The 14,208-nt window shown below is 44.4% G+C and overlaps 1 protein-coding gene across 1 annotated transcript in view; it reads right to left on the reverse strand.

Moving 5' to 3' along the window:
- Window positions 1-14,208, reverse strand: part of SEMA5A (semaphorin 5A) — a 224,994-nt gene that overhangs the window by 98,055 nt on the left and 112,731 nt on the right. The window contains exon 5 of the mRNA XM_084850685.1: window positions 281-343. Coding sequence (XP_084706811.1) covers window positions 281-343 — 63 coding nt within the window. The remainder of the gene's footprint in view (window positions 1-280; window positions 344-14,208) is intronic.

A 14,208-nucleotide genomic window follows, 5' to 3' on the forward strand; every position in this document is an offset into this window, starting at 1 on the left:
CAGGTCGTGGCTGGCAAATTGTGGGTTAAATAACCCACAACTCACCATTACATGCTAACTGGATGCAATTTTGGTCCTCCACCACATAGATCCTATCTCAAGTACAGCTTTGAAGCAGCCTGTTGACACAGAGCTTGCAAAATTCGATGTACGCTGCCATCGGAGTATATTCCACTGAACTCTGCGGGGCTTATTTCCAAGGAAACATACACAGGAAATGAGCAGATAGTTGCATTTTATCATTCAGATCTAGGAAACTGATTAAGAAACACCTACTCACCTTTGATTTGCCTTTACTGTAACAAGCTTTTTTAGTAGCCTCATCACAATGCCACTCCACACCCTAATGTACAGAAACAAAAGAGGACAAAGGCAAGTAAAATATACAGAATTCAGTGTAGAGGATAATAAAGACATATGTGAAATCAAATATTGTGCAAACACTGGAATATACCGAATTTATTAACTTAGGGCAAAACTGGGTATGATGAGAATTGCCACATTTGTTCTTCTGAAATTCCCAGGAGAATCAACAGCGCTGCACTCCCACCTCTCTCTTCCAGCACAGATAATCCATCATGGCGACTGCAGCAGTTTGTGCACCAAAACCAGGTCTGAAACTGGATTGAAATGGGTCCAGCTAATCTATCTTATCTAACAGAGACCAAATTGCTCACGTTGCATGGCGATTAACTGCTCAAGCACCTTGTCCAAAAAGGGGATGCTTGTAACTGGCTGATAGCTATTACAGTCCAAGGGAGGCTTTCTTCTCATCCATGTGGGAACAAATGATACTGCCAAGTGGAGCTACGAAGAAATCACGTCAGACTTTGAAGCTTTGGGAAGGAAGCTCAAGAACTTTAGGGCCCAGGTAGTTTTCTCATCCATCCTTCCAGTAGTTAGAAGAGGGACAGAAAGGGAAAGAAAAATACTCCGGGTGAATGACTGGCTATGAAGGTGGTGTCGACGGGAGAGATTTGGATTCTGGGACCATGGATTATACTTCCTGGAAGATGGACTGTTGGCAAGGGACGGGTTGCACCTCACAAAGGCTGGGAAGAATGTGTTTGGCCACAGCATGAAGAACTTCATCAGGAGGGCTTTAAACTGAATCCTACAGGGGAGGGAGATGTAAAGTTGGGGGTAACAATGGATGAAGGCTCATGCACCACAACAGAGAGAACAGCTCTAATAGCGCCCAATAATAGCCTTCACAAACATGTAGGAAGAAAGCCAGACCAAGAAGCACATGGTCTTCGATGTCTATATACGAATGCCCAGAATATGGGAAACAAACAGAACAAACTTGAACTCTTAATACAGGAGGGAAATTATGACTTGATAGGTGTAACTGAGACTTGGTGGGATGACTCCCATGACTGGAATACAGCAATCGAAGGATATAACTTGTTCAAAAAGAACAGGAGGAACAGAAAGGGAGGTGGGGTTGCATTATATGTGAAAAATACCTATCTCTGAACAGAAATACAGGAGGATGAGCTTGGTAGCCCCATTGAGAGCTTCTGGGTTAAAATAAATGGAGCAAAGAATAAAAGGAACATGGTCACTGGAGTCTACTACCGGCCACCCAATCAAGGAGAAGATGAGGATGAAACTTTTGAAAAGCAAATTGCCAAGGTTTCAAGAAAGCATGATGTAGTAGTAATGGGGGTCTTCAATTTCCCCAATATTTGTTGGGAGACAAATTCTGCAAAACATGGCCCCTCTAAGAGATTCCTGACTTGTGTTGCAGATAACTTCCTCCTACAGAAAGTAGAGGAAGGAACCAGAGGATTGGCTATCCTTGACTTGATCCTAACCAACAGAGATGACTTAGTGGGTAAAGTAGCAGTTACAGGAACTCTGGGGGAAAGCGACCATGTTATACTTGAGTTCTTGGTTCTAAAGGAAGCAAAAGCTGAGTGTAGCCAAGCCCGTACCCTGGATTTTAGGAAAGCCAATTTTAACAAACTCAGAACAACGATCAGTAAGGTCTCATGGCAAGCGACTGTAACAAGAAAGTTTATTGTTACATTTGTTTTTTAAAAATAAATGGGTATTTTTAGCCTTGAGAAGAGAAGACTGAGGGGAGATATGATAGTGCTCTTCAAGTAGTTGAAAGGTTGTCACAGAGAGGAAGGCCAGGATCTCTTCTTGATCATCCCAGATTGCAGGACATGGAAGAATGGCCTCAAGTTACAGGAAGCCAGATTCTGGGTGAAAATCAGGAAAAACTTCCTGACTGTTAGAGCAATATGACAATGTAACCAATTCCCTAGGGAGGCAGTGGGCTCTCCCACACTGGAGGCATTCAAGATGAGGATGGACAGCCATCTGTTGGGGATGCTTTAAATGGATTCCTGCATTGAATAGGGGGTTGGACTCGACAAGCTTATAGGCCCCTTCCATCCTTACTATTCTATGACTCTATGAGGCCTTTTTAAGGAGCGGCTGCATAATCATGTTTTCCACCCCCTCTCACAAAGAGGCACTGGGGCTGTTCGCATGACATGACACCCCAGTGGGGGTTATTTAACCCACAGTGAAGCTGTGGTGCATGCGGCCATTTTGAATATGCAACCCTTGCTCGGGGGTTGAGTAAATCTGGCGAGCCTGGGTTATGCGAGGGTTAAACATGGTCTGTTTACGGGTTATGCGAGGGTTGTTTAACCCTCACATAACCCACGTTAGCACATCACGGCGCCCCCCCAAAAGCAGAGGTTGTATATTCTACCTGGCACCCATGGGCACCAGAGCTTGTTCAAATCCAGTCACTGATTATCTTCTGAACCCAGTCTGTCAATCCCCCTCTGCTAGATGTCACTAGCCATAAAGAGCACTGATCAAGCAAACAGGAAGTAAGCCACATTCCTCTACGCACCTTGGCCACATCCTGAATGCGACAATCATCCCACAGAACTGGACCAGATGGTGCGGTGGACACCTCCACTGACTGAACGGCCATATCTAGGCTGAGGCAGACGCGAGTGATCTTACTCTCAAAATGTTTAGCAACTACATCACTTTCAAAACATAGCCATTGTGAATTAAAAACATGCGTAAATGTACAGGTTCGGCCTCTTAGCCCCTCCTGTTCCAAACGTCAGCTTAAATCACTTCTCACTTTACCAGCTTTTTACTGACCCCTGCATCTGTTCCTATAATATCAGCTTGGTGTGCAGACATGAACAAGAAAGAACGCTTATCCCATGCCATGAAAAGTTTCACCTACCGATTTCTGCAGAGCTGCTGTTATATGGACACAGGAACAGACCAGGTCATTCTACCCCCCACGCCACTGCTCAAGTGGCAACCTTTGAACATTTCCTGCCTTTCTTACAAGGCCTCTGAAATCAACACCCACGCGAACCTAACTTTCTTATGGAAAGTCATCTCCCTCTCCGAAGCATCTTACACTGTTAAGTTGTATATTAAAGTATATCAATTTAGTGCATTGTTGAGATTATAAGATTATTTTTATCAATAATATATATCATTAATCTATCATAATATATCTTGATAATAAGCTTATAACTTCCAAATAATACTTGAGTTCCCTATCCCCATGTGGGACTGACAAACCACTCTACTTCTAAAGGTTCTTCCCTCAACAAATGGAGGGTTTAAATGAGAGTTGCAGTCATCAATTCTTTGTCTGCTGAGAGACCAGTTTCCATGGTGATGTAGTTGACAATCCCTGCTGTCAGCTGAGAGACTTTGGCAAAATGAAGGAGATGCATGCTTTCCATTTGCGTCTGAAGCATGATCTGTAGAATCTTCGCAAGTTTTCACTTGACTACAGCGCAAACCCAGTGGAGCACAAAGATAGTGAGTGTCTTTACGTGACATCAATGGGTGGACCTACAGGTGGCACTGAAACTAGAGGTGCGACTTCTTATATAATAGCTTAATTTTATTGTTGTCCTAATAAATATTTTTTCCAAAAACAAGAGCTAAAACCTGACAGATAACTTTTGTATGCTTCATTTCTTGGAAACCATAATTGGTTGACCTTCATTTATAGGCTGAGGGTTTATTTTATCTGAGGGGGAAATGGCCCAAAGATAAACAGCCTCCCATCAGTGGGTATTCAAACCTTCTGCTTTCAAGGGGGATCTTCACCACATTTACTTGTCAGTGAAGGAATCCATACATGTTCCTATGCGTTGCAGGAGATTCTGGGGTACTTTGTACATTTTGTAAGGATCCAGTTCTGATTTATCAATGCATTTATAAGAAATTCCTTAGAACATCATGAAACATGAAAAAGGATTTCCTAGGAGCGGGAAAGGATTGCCCCCTTGATGTTAGGCATGATCTTTAAATGTCATCATATCAGGAGGGGACACAGAGAGCTTCGGCTATTGGGCGGTACAGAAATGAAATAAATAAAATAATAAATAAATAAATAAGTACATTTTGGAAGCTTTCTAAGGGCCAAGATATACTAGCATTTTATCCTAGAACTGCAACATCTGGCTCATGTGTAATCCATACAACGCACTCCCCACCTTATTGTCCTTCTGCTATTACACCCTCAATATTCTGTTTTTTTCTAAACTAATTTTATGATAATATTCTTGGAGATCGTGATTTCTGTGTGCTACCAAGTCATGTGGCTGCCAAAGTAGAGATATTGGCTTGTTTCACACAGAGCTTTTATCCTGCAATTGAGATTGCTCCCTCATGGAAGTTTGCAGGCTCTTTACATGACACCATGACCCTCAAGGGCATCTCCTGCACTAAATGCCCTTTGTTCCATTTTTAAATTGATCACAGATAACGAGCTATCAAATCACCCTCTCTGTTCTGCTTGAGTTCCCTCCCTGAAAAGAGAAAAGTGGCAAGAAGAGGAGCGAGATCTATGAAAGATAATGGAAGACTCAGATATGGGGAGAAGGAGGGGGGAAAGGAAGCGGGTGAAAAGGGGAGTTGTTGTGATCCTGCATTTAAAACAGAAGCAGAAAGCCCCATTTTAAATGCAGGATTTTAGGCTTGTGTAGAGATGCTCATTATAACTGTTAGTACTGGGAGTGGTTTTAAAGCTGCAGAACCTGTTTTGCAGCATTTTCCCTCAACCAACCACCTTCTTCCTTCATCCACATCTTTCTCCTCCTTCCCTTCCCTGCTCTTTCCTTGGATGGATTTTGACTGGATTTGCAAGCAGGAAATCTGTGTGTGTGTGTGTGTGTGTGGGGTGTTTAGGCTCTTTTTCACTGCATCCCTACAGAGCTGTGCAGCTGTGAATAGTGACAAAAAAGAAGCAACGTGAAATGGCAGCATGACCTCCCCACCTTCTCCCCGCTTCCCTTGTCTTTCTCCTCATGTTTTCTTGCATGAATTTTGATGGGGTCTTCAGGAAGAAAATCCATGGAGGATTTTAAGGCTGCTTTTCACTGTGCATCTACAGAACTGTGCAGCTGTGAATAACCACATCATTTAAACCTCCTTTCCTCCACAGTTGTGAGGGTGCACAAGCAGTTACGAGACTTTTTTTTTTTTTTTTAGTAGCCTGAAACGGCAGCCTGACATTTCACTTCTCCCACAACTGCAGCCCTATACTATGGCTTGTGGCATGTGCTTACTCTATAAATGCAAACAATAAACAAACATGGCCTTTCACAGTCCTCCTATTTCTCCTGCAATGACAACTCTATGCATTGATGCGTGGCACTTCATCACATCATAAACACAGCAGATACTATCCTGTATTCATTAACATGTGCCCCCAGAACACCAATGGCATTAAAAAAAATACTGGCACAGCACTGCCTTAAAAATGATAGGGCCTCCAGTATAGATCCTGCCTAAAGAACATGTTAGAATAAAAGTGAATTAAAAGTCAGCAGGGATTTTAAAGCTCTGTTTTAAGCATTAAGCTGCCAGTGCCTGATTTTTAAAAAAAAGTTCCCTCAAAGAATCAAACAGCTTTTTAAAAAATCTCTAAATGGTTCAAATGAAGATGGGCACAAATGATGTAGAGCCTATGCAATACTTGCCGGACACATCAGAAGGGAGTGGAAAGACATAAAGCCAAAAGGAGCCAAAGGTGACAGTGAGGACCTCCTAAGAAAATGGAAAAGTCTGAGATGTTACATGTTGCTGCCTAGGAAACCAGCAGCCCTGCATCTCTTCTGCCTCTTTTCCCTGCTAACATCTAATCATGTAGATCCTGTGATGTGATGTCATCCTGCAAATTTCCCTACCCCCACAAGCAGCTACCAATTGAGAGAAGTGGAAGTCACAGAAGTTCACAGGGTAATGATGTCACATCATGACTTTTGTAGCACTAGAAATCATGGAGGCGGAGGAGTCATTGTCACAGGGCTGCTGCATTCAGTGGCAGCCACATAATTCCCATAATATCTCTTTCTAGCCTGAGAGAAACAAGAAGAAACATTAAAGCATGCCCATTAAAACTATTCTCAACTTCGAGCATCACGTAGGCTCAAGGTTGCAAATATTCAAAGAATCGTCACGTGTATGCATGTGTATACTGAGGGACAGCTTGCCACTGCAATTCCTCCCCCCCCCCCACCCCATCCCCATCTCACTCATTTAGCCCCAATATAATGTCTGAAAATGACTCAGGTGTTGAGAAATAAAGTGATGTACATGAATGTGCGAACTAGGCCCCAGATACAGCTCTGATTAGGGGAAACAACTGCATGAGGATTACCAAGTCTTCAAGAGGCTTCTGTTGCTGCAACCTTTGACTCGGTTTTGATCTGCAACAATGAGCAGGTGAGATAATGTGTATCTCCATGTAAATTAAAAGTTCACCTGTTCATTGCTGCAGATCAAGGCACCAGGTACCATGGTTGGTTGAAAAGTTGACAAGCCTGAACTCTGCTGTCAACTTCTGATTCTCAGTGTACCTCATGGAAATGCAATAGCCAAAGAGAGATTGATTTTTTTTTTTTACTTAATGCTTCCTGATTCAGTGAATGGTCCCATCACCTTGAAAGGCCAAGTCTGGAAATGAAAACTGAAATATAAAACCTGGCTTAGTCCTAATATAAACTTTTACTTTCTGTTTTTTCTCTACTTTCCCCCCAGATCTCTGCCTTTCAAACACAAAATTTAGTCCATTGCAAGTCTGATATTTTTATTATCTTATAAATATTATATTTTTATTATAAAAACAAGAGAGAGTGTGAGAGAGAGAAAGGGATCCCTGCCCCTAAGGCTCTTACGATCTAAATTTAGACAGATGGGAGGGAGACAGAAGCAAAAGGAAATGGGGAACCATACATCTGAATGCAGTTACAGGCATTTAGGTTTATTTTTGGTTTGGGATGAAGATGAAGTGATTGAGCCAAAGGCTTCAGGGAAATGGAAGCTTTTGTGAAGGGTTATGAAAAGAGAAGGGTGGCACCATGAAAGCATTCTGGGACAGAGTTCTAGACATGCAGAGAAGTAAGGGTGGAGTTGCTGAAAGAAGCATGAGACCTTTAGGCTGCTGCAGGTGGCAGAGTTGGAGGAGTGAAGGGCATTGGCAGGGATCTAATGGCAAATAGGGAAAGAAAAATAGAGAGGGCAGAAGCGTTGAGAGCTTTGAAGGAAAGAGGAGTTTGTGTTTGGATTAAGCATTGTGCTGTTATACCCATAATGCCACAAACTAGACAGATACAGCAACAACATCTACCTCCATACAAACAGAAATACATATCAATTTCTAAAAACTAAAAACAGAAAACAAACAGAAACGGACGAAAAAACTTCCAGACAGATGGCAGAGTGTGCCTTAGGCAGATGGCTCTAGTAATTAGATACTGGCAAAACATAGCATCTCCAAAGGTGGTTTAATTACACGATGCCAGAAAAAGCTAGCTACATAATTTCATAATTTCATGTAGCTCCCTTTTTACTATTGTTATCTGTTTGCCTTCACATCTTATGCTACGTATCCAAACATGATTTTAAGGTAAAATGCAACCAAGGATATAATTTCATGGTAAAACCATGTTTGATAGTAATTAGTACCATGGCTCTAGGTTTTTGGGGTCCCTTGGGCAAGACATCCTCAGTGGCCCTGCTCCTCCTCACCGCCATTGCTGCTCACTGATCATTTGCCAGACAGAGAAGCCAGTGAGTAAACAGGGGGAAGTGGCAGCTGGTCCTTATTCTTGCTTCCATGGCTGCTTGCTTGCTCATCCCCCCTGGGCCAGAGGGCGGGTGAGAAAACAGGCAGCAACAGCAAGGAGGCCGAGGAGCAGAGATGGCGGGCCCCTGGCCTTCTGTTCGACCGCGGATCTACACAAGAGCCTGACAATGATGACCCAGTAGTAATAAAACTTATTGATCATTACCACATGACAACAGAGTAGCATTACATAGCAACTCACACAGATACCTTGATTGTGGTAACTATTGAATCACAGCCAGGACATGCAATTAGTGCTCACTGAATGAACACAGAATGCATATGGACATGAGGATTAGGGATGGTGGAGAATTCCGCCACTGACTCCAATGAGACCTGATTCTAAAGAATCCGGCCCCCCGAAGTCCGTGGTGGAATGGAACACCTACCTCCGCCTCACCGTGGAATCCTCTTCAGCCAGATCCTCCGGCTCCGGATTGCCAGCGATACAGAAATGGCTGCATTTAGCTTAAACCAAGACCTTTATGGCTGCAAATGGCATCCTGGACACCATTTGCGTCCGCAGTCAGTCCCCTTCAGCCAGCGATACAGCATGGCGGCCATATCGCTGGCAATCCGGAGCCGGCCAGCAGCTCCGTGGAATCGCTGCAGAGCGGAGCCAGCCAAAGAGGATTCGGGGGGGGGGGAGGAATGGATCGCCTCCCCCCCGTGGGCGGATTCCCCATGGACCAGCAGGTAGGGAATCTGCCCATCCCTACTGAGGATGGCCTTGCTGGGTCAGATCTAGTCCTTTCTTCAGCAGCATCCAGCCAGGTGCATCCCAGAAACTCACAAGCAGAGCAAAAGGGGTATGGCCATTCCCTGCATCTGGTATTCAGGGTATACTTCACTCTAAACATAGCAGTTTCATTTAGCAACCACAGTTAATAGCACTCAATAGTTTCATCATCCAGTAAAGCCTTTAAGTGAGTGGCCATTGCCACACACCCCAGCAGTGAATTCTAAAAGTGAAGTATGCACTTGTGACAGGCCCTGTGCAGTGAGAAGTTTATTTATTGATTCAAATTTTGGACCAGCCTGATCCTAAAACTTGCTGCACCAGAAAGACGGTTTGCTTCACTTGTTGGATAATCTCATGAAGAGAAGAAAAGAAAGGCGGTAACAGCAACATCCAGAGAGCCATGTTGAACTCAGGCAAACCTGAGGCAGCTCCCAGGGAAGGACTAGTCCACCCGCCTTATTCAGCTGCTGCTGTTTCAACATAAAAGAGAAAGGATTACATACAGAGTAAATATGAAAGGAAGGGCTGTAGCTCACTAATAGAGCACATGCTTTGCATGCAGAGGGATTCACATTCAGTCCTTGACAACTCCAGGCAGGGCTGAGAAAGACTCCTGCAGAGCTGCTGTCAGTCAGTGTAGACAGCAGATGTTGAGTTAGATGGACCAGTGGTCTCACCCCATGCAAGGCAGAGTCTTGGGGTTCAATAGTCCTGTTACTCTTCCCCTCAGGGAGTTAAGGCACTCAGAGGACTCCAAACCAGTCCTGTTCTTTCATGCATCCTTTTCTGGTAGAAAGCAACCCCCAGCACGTGGCTTGCATGAGGAGAGAAAGTATACTGGCAGGAACCTTCACGTCAGCCTCACCAGTCCACAGAATGATAGATACAGAACACAGTAATAGCTTGTGTCATGCCACACCTGATGGTAAACAAGCCAACAGGTGTTGGACTTGCACTGGACTGGTTCCAGTGTTTTTTGCAAGTCAAGAGGTGTTGTTCTTATCTGGAGGAGGGAGAGGGAACACACTTTTCATACTGGGCATGGGGATATGCAAGGCTTCAGAACAGTCTCAGACCAGAGAATCCTGCAGCCACCATCCAAAGCATAACCTCCTGCACCACTGGCTCCCTGCCTTGTTCTCCGGAACTTGACTTGCCTGGCCCAGACTATGCCTCTACCTCAGGTCCATCAGACCCCAACGTACTTGTTCCAACCTCAACTATGTCCGTTTGGACCGTGCCTTTGTCTCAGCACCAATGGGAGCTGCAATGTCTTTCTGTACATGAAGGAGTTCTTCTCCCAGGCAGCTCATCAAAATGGCCGACAGTTAAATAGTATTAGCATTTATTTGTTAATAACATTGTCTGGATCGGATTGTGTCAAGCAGGCAGGGATCCACAAATCTTGGCTGGCCTTGGTAGCATTATTTGGGGGTTGCCTCCAATCCCATCCCTCCCCTGAGTCCTCTGGCATGGGCAGCCTCTAGCACTGGCATTCATGACTGACAGATTGCATGACAGAGGGTAGACTCATACATTCAGGTGGGGTTAGATCCACTTCTTACTTTGCGCTGTGCTTTCCAGACACTTGGAAGAAGTGAGAATCTCTCTCATTGCTTCAGAGTGCCTTCAAAGCAACAGTGTGAAGAGAGTGAAAACACAAACATTTCAAAAGATTCAGGAGAGAAATACAGTTACCCTCTCTGCAAAGCCTGGTGCAAAGTGAGAGGCTGACCCCCTCCCTTTCAAAGCATCCTTTGCACATGCCAGAGGACATGGAAGAGAAGACGCTGTCCCCTGCCTGGCAAAAAGTAAGACATCTTTTTCCCCAGCCAAATTCTCTCCAGTGCAGGAGGGTTGCCTCACATTGTGTGGGGACTGGGAAAGAAGAGTTTTGATGGTTGCTGAAAGGTAACCAGAGACCACATTTGTTGAGTGTCAACTGAACATAAGAAGAGCCCAGCTAGTCCATCTGGCCAGCATCATCCTGTTTCCCACAGTGGCCAGCTAGTGGGAAGCCAACAAGCAAGACACGAAGGCAACAGCTTTCCCCAACAACTGGCATTCAGGGGTATATTGAACGCGGCAGCCCGCCTGATTAAAGGCAGCCATCGCAAGACCACATCACTCCAGGGCTGAAGGAGTTGCACTGGTTACCAGTTGTTTTCCGGGCCCAATTCAAGGGGTTGGCATTGACGTTTAAAGCCCTATATGGTTCCGGCCTAGTCTATCTTAAGGAGCACCTCCAACAACACCAGGGATGCAGCTCAATGAGATGGGCCTCAGAAGGCCTTCTGTCTGTCCCATCAGCCAGGAGAGCTAGGCTGGTGAGGACTAGGGAGGGGGCCTTTTCTGTGGTGGCCCTCACTCTGTGGAATTCCCTCCCTAGTGACCTCAGCCATGCCCCCTCTTTGATGAGCTTTTCCACCAGGCTTTGAAAACCTGGCTGTTCAGGCGGGCATTTGGGGTAGGTTAGGTGTTTTGTTTTGTTTTTTAAGAGCAATGTTGTTTTCTTGAGTTGATTGCGTAAATTTGTTGTATTTCGTATTGTTATTTGTATTGTACGCTGCCTAGAGTGGCCGGGTAGCCGGCCAGACTGGTGGCAAATAAATCAAATAAATAAATATTGCCTCTGAACATGGAGGCTCCACTTAGCTACCCTCCAAAAATGTGCCTAGTACCGCTTTTAAGACATCAGTGGTACAGGGTCATGGCCACACCTTATGGCAGTGACTTCCGTAAATTTGTTCTGCATTGTACTAAGTATTTTCTTTCATCTGTCCTGAATCTAAACACAGCCAATCGAATTAGGTAATTCTGGGTCCTCAATGAAATTATTATGGGGATGGGGGGGGGGAATTCTCTATTCACAATTTCCACACCAAGCATAATTTTATAGAACTCCATCACATCCCTCCTTACTTGTCTTTTTTCCTAAAGCTCAGAGTGCTTTAACCTTTTCTTGTGATCATTTTGGTTGCCCTTTTCTAACTCTACAGTATCATTATCAGTATGGGATGACCAGAACTGTATTCAGTATTCCAAATACATCTGCTCCATAGAATTACATATAAGCATTATGATACTGGCCATCTGATTTTCAATCTTTTTCCTAATAATCATTAACATGGAATTTGCCTAATTCAATGCCACTGCACATATTTTCATTAAGCTATCACCACAAAACTCAGCATTCATTCCAGCTCACATTTCAAGTTATTTTTTTTAGTTATGGTACCAACATATTATAGTTAAGGACATCTCGGAGATGCAATCAGCATTATTCAAATACAATTGAGAAGACGCTATGAGAAAACACTTCAAGCTGTGTCAAAATGCGTTTGAACATATTTGGCATTTACTTCCAGCCGTACGTACCCTTTAGCAATGCTTGGCAGGATTTTGGAACAATGCTGTTGGACTGGTGGCACACGCTGTGATCTTATTTTATGACAAATTCTGTAATCAGAATGAGGCAGGGCTGCAGGGCTATTTGTACATGCTTTAAAACAGAACATGAAAAGCCAAACTATGCATCTGGCCTACGCTTGTACTATTGCATTATAGCTGAAGAATATACAAGGAGAGCTGTAGGAAAAGCCTAGCAAAATATTTAGGGTGTTGTACAACAAAGGTACTCTGTCAGTATATCTCAGTGTTGCAGGAATCCTGTTGGTAGATCTCAGTGTTGGCATTGCAGCACAGACAGTCAGAGTAATCAAAGAAACAATCTTCAGATATCAATTAATTGCATTATTTATCATCATCATCATACAAGAATAAAAACGGAACTCCCTACGTTTTAAATCACTATGAGAAAGGGGGTGGTTAAAATCAGGTTCCCAACTTGCTAATGCATACATCTCCCGAACAAGTATGCATACTAATTAGTTGCTACAGCAATCAAAACATATCTGTCTGCAACCAAACAGAGCTTTAAACTATCCAGAACCAGAATCCAAAACGCCCATACGCCTTCGTGCTACAGAACTGAACTACAGCTATAGTGATATGGTGGGTTTCTGTTTAGCTCTCTCTACACATATGTAAAGACAGTAAGCAACATCACTTACTTGAAGATTAAGTGCCCAGAACTTCCCAGAAGCAAGGACTGGTAGTTACTGAGCAGAATGATGTTTCCTCATGGCATGGAAAGAAAGTGTCCATGCTATTTGGTTGGAAGAGGCAAAAATATTCATAATCTGCATAATTAACATAATATATTTTTTCTTGAATTTTGTGCCATATTTAAAACGCCTGATGTACAAAAGGAAAATATTTTCCCCCAGGTTCATTCTTTTACATAAAAAAATGGATTTTGTCTTGCTCTAGAGCAAGTCTTGGCTGTTTGCAGGCATGTACAGGGAGTGAGGCAATAGAGTAGTCAAGTTGGCAAGCAAATGGTCAAGCACACAGGTTGCAGTCCAAGGAGTTTTAAGCTAAGGCAGGAGTGGTCAAAATCCAGGCAGAAGGTCACAACACTGGCAAGCAACAAGGATCAGGAAGCAGCAGTCAAGATCACAAGCAAGAGGTCAAACACAGTAAAACAGTCGGGTACATTACATAGACCAGAAGCAGGGTCGTTCAGCAGTCCAAAAGGTCAGGAAACAGAGCATCAGTCGCAGGGCACAGTCCAGGAGGCAAGGTACATGGCAGAGGCTGGAAGAACCAAGTTGTTCCAACCCTGGCTGGGTTTCCAGTGAAGGCTTTTAAGCCCAAAGCCAGCCAGACCTACCCAGAGTTCAGCTGTAGCAATCAGAGCTCCCTTTCCAGAGCCTACTCCTGAGGAGTCCTTTTCTCCTGAGGAGACCTCTTCCAGAGGCGAGTACACCTTTGCATAGGAGCCCTGCTTGCATGCCACTTGAGGCAATGACACTCCCAGAGATCAGGGGGTGGCTCAGCCTCTGCCTCAGAGGCAGAGCCTCTCTTCTGACAAGGATGGCACTGCAGCCACTTCTCCCAAGGGTTCAGGCTCCTGTGGGTCTGGTGGCAGTCCCTGGTCTGGGGTATCCTGGGCTTCTGGGGCCTCTAGCTCCTCCTCTGAGGAGGACTCTTCCAGTCAGGGCATGACAGATTTTAACCATGGCCTCAGTTTTTAAGAGCTTAAGAACATAAGAAGAGCCATACTGCATCAGACCAAGGGTCCACCTACTCCAGCATTCTGTTCACACAATGGCCAACCAGCGGCCTGTGGGAAACCCAAAAGAGGACATGAATGCAATAGCACCTTCCTGCCCATATTCCCCAGCAACTGGTGTACACAGGCATACTGCTTCTTGTACTGGAGGTAGCATGCAGCCATCAGGACTAGAAGCCACTG

Source organism: Heloderma suspectum, chromosome 4 (genome assembly GCF_057233095.1).
Source record: "Heloderma suspectum isolate Gila_16-S chromosome 4, 16-S_ref, whole genome shotgun sequence".
Classification (NCBI taxonomy): Eukaryota; Metazoa; Chordata; class Lepidosauria; order Squamata; family Helodermatidae; genus Heloderma; species Heloderma suspectum.